Source organism: Poecilia latipinna, unplaced genomic scaffold (genome assembly GCF_001443285.1).
Source record: "Poecilia latipinna isolate Pla-1442-1.1 unplaced genomic scaffold, P_latipinna-1.0 Scaffold511, whole genome shotgun sequence".
Lineage (NCBI taxonomy): Eukaryota > Metazoa > Chordata > Actinopteri > Cyprinodontiformes > Poeciliidae > Poecilia > Poecilia latipinna.
In genome coordinates this window covers 369510-383614 of record NW_015113127.1, presented here as the reverse complement: position 1 = coordinate 383614, position 14105 = coordinate 369510, and the positions used below count along the sequence as shown (strand labels likewise).

At 42.2% G+C, this 14105-nt stretch overlaps 1 protein-coding gene and 1 long non-coding RNA gene across 4 annotated transcripts in view; one reads left to right on the top strand and one right to left on the bottom strand.

Moving 5' to 3' along the window:
- Window positions 1–8551, top strand: part of LOC106952408 (uncharacterized) — a 26521-nt gene extending 17970 nt beyond the window's left edge. Inside the window, exon 2 of the long non-coding RNA XR_001425980.1 lies at window positions 7558–8551. This is a non-coding gene — a long non-coding RNA (uncharacterized LOC106952408). The remainder of the gene's footprint in view (window positions 1–7557) is intronic.
- Window positions 1–12831, bottom strand: part of nrg2b (neuregulin 2b) — a 77721-nt gene extending 64890 nt beyond the window's left edge. For all 3 annotated transcript variants that reach the window (XM_015040488.1, XM_015040489.1, XM_015040490.1), the window contains exon 1: window positions 11407–12831. In XM_015040488.1, the coding sequence (XP_014895974.1) occupies window positions 11407–11818 (412 nt within the window). In that variant the 5' untranslated portion in view covers window positions 11819–12831. The remainder of the gene's footprint in view (window positions 1–11406) is intronic.
- Between the last annotated feature and the right edge of the window lie 1274 nt (window positions 12832–14105).

Sequence of the window (14105 nt, the reverse complement as noted above, 5' to 3'; positions counted from 1 at the left end):
AAAAAAAAAAAAAAAACTAAAAAAACAAAAAAAATTTTTTGAAAAAAAAAAAAAAAAAAAAAAACGCTCAGAAATCAGTGGATATGATTTTTCAAATCATAAAATTTGTGTTGAATTTAATGGCAGAGCGGCAGTTTCAGGCTCTGTAGTTGTTACATAACAGCTCAGCTCCTCTCTGTCAGCTCAACACATAAACAGCAGCTAGCTTTAGCTTTAGCTGTAGTTCCACGGTGCTACTATATGTCGACACTAATGCTACTGTGTTGATCTTATGTTTATCCTGGTTCCCAGGCAGAACGGCTGTAGCCGCATGCAGACATATTTAGAGACACCATTAATGCCTCCAGACTGAAGAATGATTTGCTGAAATTAGTTCTGCTTTTTATTTTCACATGATTATCTGAACAAAAAATAAAAGTAAAAGCTGTGTATGTGACCTAAAACAGGATGAATGTGTTTTAAAATACTCATAAGTTATTAAATCATTCTGCAAAGGTAAGAATCTCGACAATGATGTTAAAAGATTATCGACAATTATGACAGATGTTTGTGTCTGGATGCTAGAACTCGCTTTTATGCTCAGGTGGGCCTGAAATGGTATCAGATTTTGAAGAGTTTACAGCAAAGAACTGAAATAAATATCTAAAACAAATAATCCATTATTTAAAATGGATTATGATGTTTCTGTAATTAAAAAAAAGAATAAGACCTGGAAAACAGGCAAAAGTGGCAGGTAGTGCAAACTAACCACTTGGTACTGGGCATCAAATGTTTGCAGTCGACTTTTTCTACGATATTTAAATTGAAGCGTCTCTCTAACAAATGGAAATTATTGGCGCTCATTTTAATTCATCATGCAATTAGTCGATTTATTGATTATTGTGACAGGATTATGCTTAGGGTGCAATTACTTCTTCCACACATCACCGGGTTGGTGTGGATCGCTTTTATTCATTAACAAATTGCATTTTATTAATTTTTTTACTCTGGTTATCTTTGTGTGATATTAAAATTTGTTTGATGTTCCTAAAATAAGACAGCTGCCCAGGAAGCCTGTAGGGGCAGCAAATACTTTTTTCCACATCTCTGTGCAGCTTGTGTGCAGCTCTGCACTGGTACAGATCTCACCAGCAGACTGCCTTGCTCAAAAGCAATGAGGATTTGACAGAAATAGTCCTTGCCGGAGTGGCAGCAGAACATGTCACTTTGCTAGCTGCACAAATATCCGGCTCCACTGACTGAACGCCAACCCCCTTAAAGTCTGGCAGAGCAGAGATGGGAACGGAGGAGAATGCCAAAAGATCAAAAAGAAGAAAAAAGTCTCTCCAAGAAAACTGTAAGATGTCTCAGATGAACTGAAACTGTTGCAAACGAGCCACCTTAAAACGCTTTACGTGCAGCTGAGAGACAAACGCTTTCTAATTTGGAATTTGATTCTACGAAAAGATAATCTCTGCTGAGAAAAGAAGAAAAGAAAAAAGAGGAAAAAGCATGAGACAAATCCACCCGGTCAGAAACGAGCACTTTTACTGATGCAGTAAATGGGATGGGTGGTGTGTGCAGTTCATCTGTGTGTGTGTGTGTGTGTGTGTGTGTGTGTGTGTGTGTGTGTGTGTGTGTGTGTGTGTGTGTGTGTGTGTGTTTGTGCGTGCGTGTGCATGTATGTGTTTGTGCGTGCGTGTGCATGTGTGTGTGTGTGTGTGAGCGTGTGTGTGTAGGTGGGGGTTACACTAAAACCTCTCTCATTCACAAACTAAGTCATGTGGTAACATCCCTTTAAGAGGTGTGTGTTGGAGTTTTCCACTAAGTCTGACTGCTGAAATAGATGAGTGCTGATACATTATTCACAGACAACACAACACACACAGTCACACACTCACACATATCCACGGAAACACACTGAATAACTGAAGGACATGAAGCTACACGACTCTGACATCAGGAGGGAGCTGTGTGACAAAGAGGCACGCTAACACACACTCTTCGACAAACGGAGTTGATCATTATGACATCAGGAGTACATAATTGGGCTGAGACGTGGTCTATACATCCACCTGCAGTACACACACACACATGCACCCACACACACATGCATGCAGTCAGGCAGGCAAGGCAGCAGAGTGGAGAATTCCTCTGCCTTCTGTTATTCTGCGTGCATAATTTATAGCAGCCCCAGATCTCTCTGCTAATGACAGCACACTGGGGCATCTGCAGCACAGCAGCAACTGCAACAGCTAACTGGCATTGCTGTGTCTGTATGTGTGTGCGTGTGCATGTGTGCTCTGCTGAGACTAGGACAGTGAGCAAGACGAGAAGAAAAGGGTAACAGAAGAGAGAGCGACACACAGAGGGGATCTGAAATAGACACAGATAATGCAACAAAGAGGCAGAAAGGACGAGGCAGACAAGCGAGGGGAGGCGATGCAGGAATAGACACACACAGTCATGTTTTCATCGCTTGTGGGGACTTCACATTGACTTCCATTAATTTCTACACCCTAACCTTTACCATAATCCTAATCCAAACCCTAACCATCACAGACTTAACCACTAACCCAAAAATAACAATTTCCCTCATGGGGACCAAGAAAATGTCCCCACAAGGAGCAACGGTCCCCATAACCCCACATTGTAGAGATAGGTTCCCATAAAGATATAAAACCTGGTACACACACACACACAAACACTCGCACTCATCAAGTCATAGATCAAACCAGCGAGTCTCTCATGCAGGTTTATGCCAGCATGTCAAACTGAAGTGAAACGCGACGCTGTTGGCCACGATTTCAGATGCCACCAGAAATTAGCCGGTGACCAGGAATCAAGAGAACTTTCAGTTCGATATGAAACAAGCTAGTCAGAAACACAAAACCCCCAATCTTTTTCCAGTTTATGAACACGCCTTGCTAAGTGAGATCAGGTCTGACCGATAGCAACACTCTCCGGTGTGGCGGCTAGTTCTCAGAGAGAAAGAATCAAAGTTAGCCATTTCCATCGTCAGTGGGAGATTTCCAAACAAAGTCAGAGGAACGGATTGGAAGGAAGCTTTACACTTAGCCAGGCTAACTGTAGAAGAGCTAGCTAGCTTTTGTTATACCCCCTTCAACCTCTGTTTGCCGTGGATATTGCTTTCTCATCTCCCTCCAGTTCTTCATCTGGACTTTCTCACAATGACTTGGATTCCTCCAGTAGAACTCCAGTAGAGAAATTGTGAATGATGTTTTAGAACTGTAGTCTGTGGTTTTAGCAATGGCAGCAGAGGAAGTAAACAAAGCAGTCCAGTTCCCCACGCCTCCAAATATCAGTGATGTTTGATACCAGTAACATCCTTTTTGAAACAATACTGAGTAAAATTCAAGCTGATACTGATTCGATTCAAAGTCTTTGTGCAAAAATACCTAATGTTCCTCGTAAATCGTTAAAAAAAGTGGTGTAGTTCAAATTTGGGCTTCATGAAGAACATAAGACATCGCTTTTTAACTTTGCTTATGCAAGACCAGCCTTATTTTTAAGGTTACGTTTAGTAAATCTCCATCATTGTCAAACTGGATACTTAACTAGTGTGCACACTGACAATAAGACTAAATTAATCATATAAATGTAAAACAATTGCACCTGAACTACACAGACATGATAAAAAAAAACTGATAAAAGAAAAAGTGATATTTTCTTGAGGGAAACACTCATCAGTGAAGAAGAGAAAGAAATATCTATTTTAGCTGCAGGCTCATTTCCTGGATTGCAAAAAGAAAGAGAGGAAAAAAAGCTTTGAATGAAAAAAGTAACAGAAGGGATTAGTTCTGTAAGTTAAGAGCAAAGGATCAAAAACATTGAAAAGAAATGGTTGGATTATAAAAGACAGCCATAAACTTTAAACCTCGCTTAAAGGTTATACATTTGGGCTCAGGGAAGTGTTCAGATTCCTTGAGCTTTCCTGCGTTTTGTAACGTCACAAACTAACATATTTTATTGAAGGGGAGACCAACTCACTGGTGCACAACTCCATTAAGAGGAAAAGAAGACACAGTTTACAGTATTTTAAGACCTTCCAGCAGGACAATAACGCTAAATCTACATTGAAATAGCTCAGGTCAAAACATATTCATATGTTCATTCGTCCGGAGATCTGCCAGAACTTGGAAACTGGTTTTCAAAGATGCTTCTCATCTAATCTGACAAAACTTCAGGTGATTTACAAAGAAAAACTGGACAAAATTTTAATCTCTAGACGTGCAAAGATTTTATAAACTTTACCCAAAAGACCTCCAGCTATAACAGCAATGGTAGGGCAGCTGAATATGAATACCAGTTCGTCTTAGATTTTTAAATGTAGGGAGGGGGGGGAAGAGAAAATACTCAGAATTCTGCAAAACCAATAATTTTGGTCTATAACATGAAATCTTGAATGCTGCAGAAACACCATTAGTAGGAGCTAACACTGTTACCAGAAACTGGCACCATCAGAAGGAGCTAGCACGAAATCAAAACAAATGTAGCTGATAGCGAAAATTCAACCTGGAAGACTCCATCACCTCCGTTCGCCCATTGGCGTTATGCTCATCTCCGACCTCAGCTCTGGACCTCACCCGGCGTGTCCAATCATCAATCAAGCTCTGCATAAAAGGATCCACACCAAAGTCATCAGCCGCTTCCCAGCTGCGTTCAACCCACCACCGCCCCTTCTCCACCCACATCCTTCAGCTCTGCAGGATGGCACCCTTTCCAGACCTCCACCACCAGTGTCGGGCCCTGGGGGGGAGAGCATCCCTAATCGGTTATCGGGATGTTCATCGAGTTCACATCAAATCTCAGCTCAGATCAGCTGCCGGGGCCCGAGCGCCAAAGAACTGTTATTCATTGCTGTCATTAAATCTTTTAATTGTTCCTTTTTCTTCGTCTGAGTCTTTCCAGATTGAAATAGTTCAATTATATTTATATGTATAGCTACATAGGTTATTAATACTGATTTTAAAAAACTACCTAATATAAGTCATAATATGAGAAAAATGTCCCTTATCTGTTGCTTTGACAGCTAGCAAACCAACACTTGTTGAATTCAACAACTGCTGGTACCTAACTCTTGCTAACCCAAACCTTTCCAACTGTTGGGTAATCAAAACACAGACCAGTCATTAAAATATAAATCTATTTTTATCAGATAAACAAAACATTTTTCCCCTATTATAAGTCATAATATAAGTTCCACTGGCAGATGATTTCACTTATAGCTAGAACATTTTCATCAACATTAAGAAAGTCTTATTAACTTAAACCAAGCTCCGGTTTCTTGCTGAAAAAAAGTCAGTTGATTAAGTTTCATCCTATTTCAAGTGTGCTAAGATGTTTACACTACAAAACTGGACCAAAAATACTTGGTAAGAATTTCTGTTTTTGCAGTGAGTGGATATTAAAACCCCACAGTCATACATGGATCAGGACGTCTCATTTCAGAATAAATTGGACCAACAGTGCATACTGTGAACGTGTTGAGACGAATCCATGAAACACACACACACACACACATACAGTAGTTTCACCCCTGACCTCTGCGTCTTCAGCCTTGACGGGGTACCAAAGGCCTCGCTATGAGTGAAAGTTACTGCCGCACGTCTTTGTAGTTTTAAAGCTAAAGACCCCTCTGCCCGTCTCCTTCCTCTGCTCCATGCTTTGAGTGACTGACAGAAGGGCAGGCAGAAGCTGAACCACACACTCTAGCTACAGTCAGCTACAGCAGGACGAGAGAGAACGAGAGAGAGAGGGAGGGAGGTACGCAGCTTTAGATACGGCATCAGTGACAGGAGCATGTTTGGGCATCAGATAAAGCTATTTTAGGAACAAACTGTCAATGCATCTGAAATGGCACGCCGGCAGCCGTGATCAGAGGAGACCTACATTGCGCTCGGGATGTCAGGGATTGTTTTGTACTTTCAGAAGCCAGCGTTTTAGTTTTAGCTTAGCATTCGCTGGATTAGAGAGAAAAGAAGTCAATTGCAGCAGAGCTCCGTGATCATCCGTACTGTAGCGAGAAAATCACTTCAGCTCAAGATCATTTACCAACATTTCCAAAGCACTGTTAGGAATAAGCAGAAGGCAGAGATCTGCAAATCATTTCAGCTTTTCTTTTCTTTTTTTTTTTCTTTTTTGTTGAGCTTGAAGGTAGAACAAACTCTAAATACCCACAGCTGATGTTCTTTTAAAGAAGTGCTGACTTTGAATTGGCTGTGCTTACCAGCATTTACTGCCGAGCTGCATCACACCCGTAGCTGTAAAAACATTTCTGTTGAGGTTTGGACAGAGCTGATCGACTTTGCTACATTTCAGGGCCTGGTATTCATGGCGGGATTGTGGTTGTTGCGCATTACGTAAAAGATTCCTGCAAAATCTAGTTTCTGTACTACGGGAAACACAATACAGCAACAGCAACATGTAAAAATGTGAACTAAAACGAAGGCCTAGCATATCTGGACGTCTGGGGAAAAAAATACAATTTTATGCGTTTTGGCCTTTCATCGCTATGAAATGATCATTTATAAAAACTCTGACCACAGTGAAGATTTGATAAAACTGTATTTGTGTTTGCGTGTGCACATGGGAAAACAGAGATTTGCGGTCCCACGCATTACAGCATGTGACAAATATTGCGCCCAAATATCCACATACTTGACAAAATTCCCAGTCGACAAACTTTCATGCTTTATTAACTTTATATTCTAACACGCTATTTAAAAGTACTTCAACCTATATATCTGTTCACATGAATGAACTTCCTGGCGCCATGTTTTATTCCCAACAGGAAGTCATGGCTGTTTTGAAGCCATCTGATTGGCTGGCAAATTTTAGCTTTATGCTACACTGCCCCCTATGGGTGTGGCATGTTTAAGACAACACTCAGGGGCAGATTTGTGCGAGTTCATGTGGATAAAAACTTTTCTGAATCCGACCTCGTGTGTACAGTGTTTTTTTTTTTTTTTTAAAGATGTGGTTGACTACATTAGTTTTTATCCATTTTATGTGAGGATAATAAGGTTCTCCTCATTTTAAAGTACCACCTCTCTCTGTTGCATCATTATATCTTTTGCTAGCAAATCAACAACTGTTGGACAACGCTTTCAGCTGTTAGGTAGTGGAAACATGGACCACTCGTCAAAATATGAATTTATTTTTCTGTCAGCTGAAGGTATCTGCTCCCGAAAAACTCCAGAAGAACCAGTGCTGTTGCCAATGACGTTTGTAAAAAATGAAATAATAAAACTTTCCAAACTTAATTGATTATACAGTGTGTGATAAAGTAATATTTGTTTTAATTTTCAAAAGTATTAATTTAGCATTATCACCAATTTTTTATTATTTCCAATCCTACTGGGCTTTTTTTTAAGTTACCTTTTTTATTTAAATATTTCTTTTTTCCTCATTTTTTTCATTTTCTGTTTTTAAGTTGTTTTACTGTCATTTTTTTAAAAATCACACAGTATTATCTTTTTGCTACTTTTTCCTTTGTACATTTATTTACATGTTTCTTTTCCTCATATTTTCTTTCTTTCCTCTGACTCTTTGCAGGAGGTAAAGTGAGAAAGGAGGAAGGAGACGGTAAGGAAGCCCGGTGGGATGCCGAGACAGCTTCCCTCCTATTGGTCAACATCAAAAGGAGTTGGGAAAGTTCTTATGTTTATTTTCCATATGCAGTGTTTGTCAGATGAATTAATTACTTTATTAAGCCATTTATTTATTTGGATTTTTAGTGCCTATTTTGACAGGATCAGTCCTCCGTAGGAACAAAGGAGGCACTAAAAACTGGCTCATTTATTGGAGAGACAATTATTCTGGAAAGAAATGAAGCAGAGACGGAGGAAAAAGAGAGGGGGGAGGTACCCAAAAAGTCGGGGGAAGAGGCAACAAATCAGAGCGATGGAAATAGTTTAGATCGTCTCTGACTTTAACTCAGCACAGACAGACGTCATGGACACAACTGAGGATTTTATTTCAACAAAAAGTTGTTGCAACGGAGAGAGAGAAGGACAAGAACAAGGGAAAGAATTAGAGCTAATAGTTAAGACAATATAAAAGAAGATCAGTTAATGTTTTTCTCAGGTAATGTGAGAATGTGACAAGATAGCTAATAATAATAGCAGTAATTCAATCTATTCCTGAAAGTTTTCCATGCTGATAAATATGTTTGGCCTTTAACTCCTGTGGTTTTACCCTGTATGTGATCTAGATGCAGAAATCCTCAAATTGTTTTACAGTTACAGGTTTGGGCATTTATTGTATAATTTATTGCAAAAAAAAAAAAAAGAGAAAAGTCCTATCAAGACAAGACATTTTGATTTATCGTTATCATGGCAAATTTGAGTTACTGATGGGAAATAAAAAGTCTGATCGGAAATGTTATTCTTGCTATTTTCTCCACTTTTGTTCTACAAAAGTGTCGATAAATATCATTAAATAAAAAAAATATATGATTAAACGCAGATACAAATCACACTTTTTGAAATGAGTGGCATCATAAGAAGCCTGTTTTTAATGTTTTTCAAGAACAATATTTCTTATCTAAGACTGGTTGAGCACTAACTGTGCTAAAAAGTTGTCTATAACCAGCCTGTTTGGACAGATATAAACAAGCTATTGAACTTTTGTCAGAGCCAAGAAGCTTAACTGTGATCTAATTAGCACTTTGTTCCAGTTAAAGTACAACAGAGTTGAACAAACTCCACATGTTTCCGTTTGTGACGGTAGGACGGAAAAGGTTTTCTCTGGCATTTCTCTCTACAAAGTGGTTGCCATACGGGTCGTTATGGAGATTTGGTGAACCCAAGATGGCAGTTCTCTTACGATGGCCTTTGGATTGTTTTCCCAGGCTTAACATCCTGCTAATTCTGCAAGGGGGCAAATATAAGCACAGGTCCTCTTCACACAGGTCCATGGGTGACCATGGCGTTGACCATGAGTTGTTAAAGTGAGTTTTGACATCCTTACTTTTCATGCAGCTTTGCTCAAAATCTGCAAGTCTTGTTGAAACTCCTATGCGCACATACATCTTTGTAAATGAACATATAGTTTGTGGTGTTGAGCTTTTCTACCTCACTAAATTTACGTCTGACACAGGCTCCTATGTATGGAACACCAAGAAGACCAAAAAGCAAGCAAAGTACGTAACAGAACCACAGCACGAGCGAATGATAGACAGATCGCTCTCATCCAATTAGGGTAGTTCTATGATGGAAAAAAATCCCCAGTCACAACCAACAAGTCATAATATTCCAGGAAGTGACCGATATTACAAAACAAAACTGGGGAACTTAAGAAAAACACACTTGAATTTTGATCTCTAATTAGGTGTAGTCAAAGTGGCAGCATAGTGTAAAATTGTTAATCTCTCGTGGCAACCATTCAGCTGTGCAGAACGCCTGTGTGGACTGAGCGCCACCTCCATGGACAAAGCTCCTCCTCAGAGTTTCACAGAGCCGCCTCCCTTACGACCCCCCACTAGGCTCCTACAGACTAGCCAGCAGGGATTAGCAAACACCTGGCGGAACTGCACACCTGCTAAAGTCACTATACGAGCTACTTCTGGTAAAACGATGTTAAAGGGTTAACAGAGGAGCTATGTTTTGATGACTTCCTGAAAGCAGATGTTTCAAGAAGAGCAGGAGCTTCTTAAAGAGACAGAGACTAAATTACAAAGTAAAAATTTGTATGTATTTGGCAACTTGATTGTGCTGCAAAATGGCATTATGTGCCTGGAAAACACATAATTCTGCCACTTAAAGTATTCATGACTGCTTTATGTAGTTCAGGTAGCATTCCTATATTTTTTAAGCTACTATATGATGTGATACCCAATCACAACCCCTTTCCAATTCGCTCACATCCCCTGCACTTTTGAAAACCTAAAAGTGTGGCTAAAAGCATCGTGTCATATATATGCACATTAAGAAGTTCTCGGATCAAGTTTAAAAGTAAAGCGAAACTTAATAGGTGCGCCAATAACCTTAATCTTTAGCTGAGATTTTATTGTTTACACATGTATGATTTCATTTACTGTCCAGCAACCTAGAAGCACTTTAATATAGAAGGTAAAATAAAAAACCCCAAGTTGCAGCGATGCCACTTGTTGCCACTCCGGATGGTGATAAAGTCACTAATTCACTATGTGAATGCTTCTTCATGTGAGTGTGTATGTTACTCCTGTGGTGAAAAACATGCATTATTCACAAAGCCAAGCTGCAGGGACTCTCTCACACAGGGCAAAAAAAAAAAAAAAAAGAGGCAAAGCTGAAGCTAACATCTGCTGAGTAGAGCTCCTCTCCTGAACTTCTGCCTCCTTTACGAAAATATATTTAGACTGACGACAACAGCGACTGTCAAAACGGATTAAAGGCTTGATAATTTTAGCAGGTCGCCGATGTAAAAATAGCAGGAGGAACTGTCATTTCAAACACTCGCTGAATCCTTTGTTTAGACATCTGAGTGAGCTTTTCTGGAGGAATTACTGCCTCCAGACAGCAGCCTTGTTTATTCTGGATGCTAAATATAGAGAATATAAAGCTTTTTTTTTTAACTGCGTGGTGTCAGCTGTTTTCATCCCAACTGTGCTTTTAACAAACACACTTTTTTATTTGAGCTAATCAGCTGACCCCCGTACGTAAAAAAAGGAGAGATTTGAGAAGAACTGAGTCCATTTCCCCTCACAAATTTCTTGTTTTAACATAAACTCCTGCTACACTGTTACATACTGGGGAGTTTCTTATAAATATTTAATTACGAGACATTATGTACAACAGCTTCTGTGATGTAAAGGGTAATAAACAAAGGCACGTTTGTTTAATTTTTACACGACAAGTTGCCTCCACCAACACGCCGCCGTCGCTACGAGCTCAACACTCTGGAGGATTTGCACCATTTTAGCTCCAAATCTGACAGCAGCCGCTGCAACGAAAGGGCAAGCCGTGTAAAAGTTACAGAAGGAGGTTAAGGCGTCCGTCGCGTGATTCTGGCACACTTGGTCCAACTCTGACACACGGCGTCTCCCCACGCACTACAGACAAGGGAACCGAAACTGGAAACTACAACTTTGCTCGGCGCGTTCCGTCGCTTATTTCTCACTCATTCGGACAAAAAACAAACAAACAAAAATAAAATAAAATCTGGAGTTTGTGGAGGTTTCGGGTGTTCAGCGTCTCTGCTCTCCCCCCACCCCTCCTCCTCCCCGCTTGTGCGGACCAGACGCCAGGCATCCACAGATCGCCTTACATCACCGTGGCACCTCCGCCGGCCTGTGGGTGCACGGCAGGTATAAAAGGGGGTGTGTGTGTTGAGGTTGAGGTCGAGGAGAAGCGGTGGGTGGGTGGTGGTGGTGTGAGTGTGTATGGTGGTGGTGGTGGGGTGGGGGGAGGGAGTTCAACTTACCGCAGTCCTCGCACAGCACTCTCTCCACATTCTTCTTCAGTTCCGGCTCGCTGGCGTCCACGGGGGCGTAGGACGCCTTGAACACCAGGGGCTCGGCGGTCGGGTCCATGAAAAAGATGTACCTGTGGTCCTTCTCCACCGTGGTGCAGGGTGCCTCGGAGCCGAAGTCCCCGACGGTCACGAGCTGCTCCCTCTCGAGGCCGCCGCTGTTGACGGGCCACACATCCAGCACTCTGACATTCACGCTGTAGGGCTCGCTGGCGGAGACGTTCTCCGGGGAGGAGCGCACCTCGCCCTCGATGACCACGGCCGATCGGTACGCCTGGTCCTGGAGGGAGTTGAGACTCGGGGCGTAGCAGGCGAAGGAGACCCCGATGACCAGCATGGAGAGATGCACCGGATCCAGCCTCATGCCGTCAGCCTGTGCTGTGCTGCAGTGCTGCTGGGCGGCGGAGCGAGCTGGAGGAGAGAGACGGCGGCGGCGGCGGCAGCGAACGGGCTCCGGCAGGGCAGGCGGGGCAGAGCGGCAGACGTCGTGGAAGTGTCCATGCCATCTGGGTCTGCCTCTGCTTTCCCCATACGGATGCTGCTTGGCGTCGGATGGGGGGGTGATGATACGGCGAGCCTAGGAACCGGAAACGGCCCGCTTCTGCATGCTTAAAAATGTGATTGCTGCATTCTCCTTCACCGACCACCCTCCCCTTCTTATCTCTCCCGGTTTTTTCCCCCCCCCTTCCTGAAAGGCAAAACAAGACTCGTAAATTAGCCTCCTCTATGAGATCCAGGACTTGAAACCTCTCTCCCTCTTTCTCTCTCTGTGCTTCTCTCTCTCTCTCTCTTTCTCTCTGCCTTTCTCTTCAGCTAATAGGCTAGCATCGCATGGGTGGGCGCATTGCCTCTCTTGCGCGTACAGGGGGAATCACAAGGAATGATGCGCACTCCACGCACACGCACCTAAAAATAAAAAAAAAATAAAATAAATAAAAATAAAACCCTGTAATCCCGCGTCTTTTCGCTCTTAAAGAGTTCCGCTGGTCCAAAAACAAGCTAAAAGAAAAAGTAAATAAAAATAAGTTTTAAAAAAATTTTAAAAAGAGGAGGGGAGGGGGAGGGGGGGACAGACGGACAGGATGAGATAGCAGCAGTTATCCGGTGAGGCGCTGCAACAGTAGCGCGCACCCTCCATCCGCGTCCCCTGCGCCCCTCATCAAACGCGAGCGGCTGACGTGAGCAAACATCACCTGCCCTGTCACCGGCGTCGGACCGCCACGTCCTGCGCAAACAGCCTGACAACCCGGGCGAAACCCCAGGCCCTCCGCCACCACGGACCCCGCCGGCGTGCGACCGTGCCCCCCGTTGTGGATCTCAGGGTATACGGCGGAGGGCGCGCGCAACAGACGCGCTCACACACACACACACACACACGCACGCACGCACGCACGCGCTGCGGATGGATGACTAACGCTGCGAAACTCTCTCAATGGATCCCCCGATGTGTGCGGAGGGGCTTCAGGACTTCATCTTTACGTTCCCGTCAGAAACACTCAAGCCCCCTCCATCTCTCTCTCTCTCTCTATCTCTCCCTCTCTCTCTCTCTCTACAAGATGAGCACGCCCAGAAATACGCGAGTCACTGCAGTTCACTCCTTCAACAGGACTGGATGGCAACAGCAACAGCTGTCACTGTCTGCGGCTGTGAAGCGTTTCCGCTCCGCACGTGCCTCTAATAAAACCCCCACTTTTCCAGCCAATCAGAAGTGGTTTGTTTTTCCGAATTCATAAGGCTTGTTGTAAAGTTGACCTCAAGTACAGGCCTCTCATTTCCCCCCGTCATTGAAATATGCGGATCTCAACCAGAACATTGTCAAAGATCATTTATTTTAATAATTCTATACGAAAAGTGAATCTTACAGTCATGGTCACTGGATTGAGATTGAGATAGTACAAGCGTTTGGATCTTTTTTCTTTTTTGTTAAAATAAATAAATCTGATTGTGTCTTAGGTTTAATAAGTTCTGTATCCAAAAATGGGCTTGGAAAGTTGAGTGGAGGGAAAAGGTTTGGCTAAAAAGAAGTGTGCAGGTATGGGTTAAAGCAGCATCACCAATGGTGTCAATGCAAGTCTTTGTCTATATTCTGCTAATGTAAAAATAATAATAATAATAATAAAAAAACAATAAAATAAAATAAAGAAATAATATGAAAAACACAATTTTGTAATTGCAGTGTTTCTGTTAATTCAATTAAAATCTCAGTCTTGTTCAGGCAATAAGTCATTAAAATCATGTCAGCTACGGTTGTAAACGGATACATGAGATATGTTCATATTTCAGCCACAGCGTTCATCATCTATCAGCCAATCAGAGGAGACGTCGGTGACAAGCCCCGCCTACTTGAGAAACTACTTCGTCTTTTCCCGCCAGCAGTGACGTCCGGCTGTCGATCACGTGATTCATGAGATGCGGGAAAAAATGTTTCCGTTGTAGTTTTACGAAATACATCTATTTCGGTATGACCGAAAAAAACACCTTATCCAGCGCAATTTTGAGTAAATGTGCTTTTATTTTAAATTATACTTTTCTGATTTTTCCTAAACTGTAAACCATTGTCATCCAAATCAACATAAACAAATGCTCGACGTGTTCAGTGTCCTCAGTGTGTGTTCAAGCCGTAGGAGTTTCACTATTTCAGCTGAAATCAA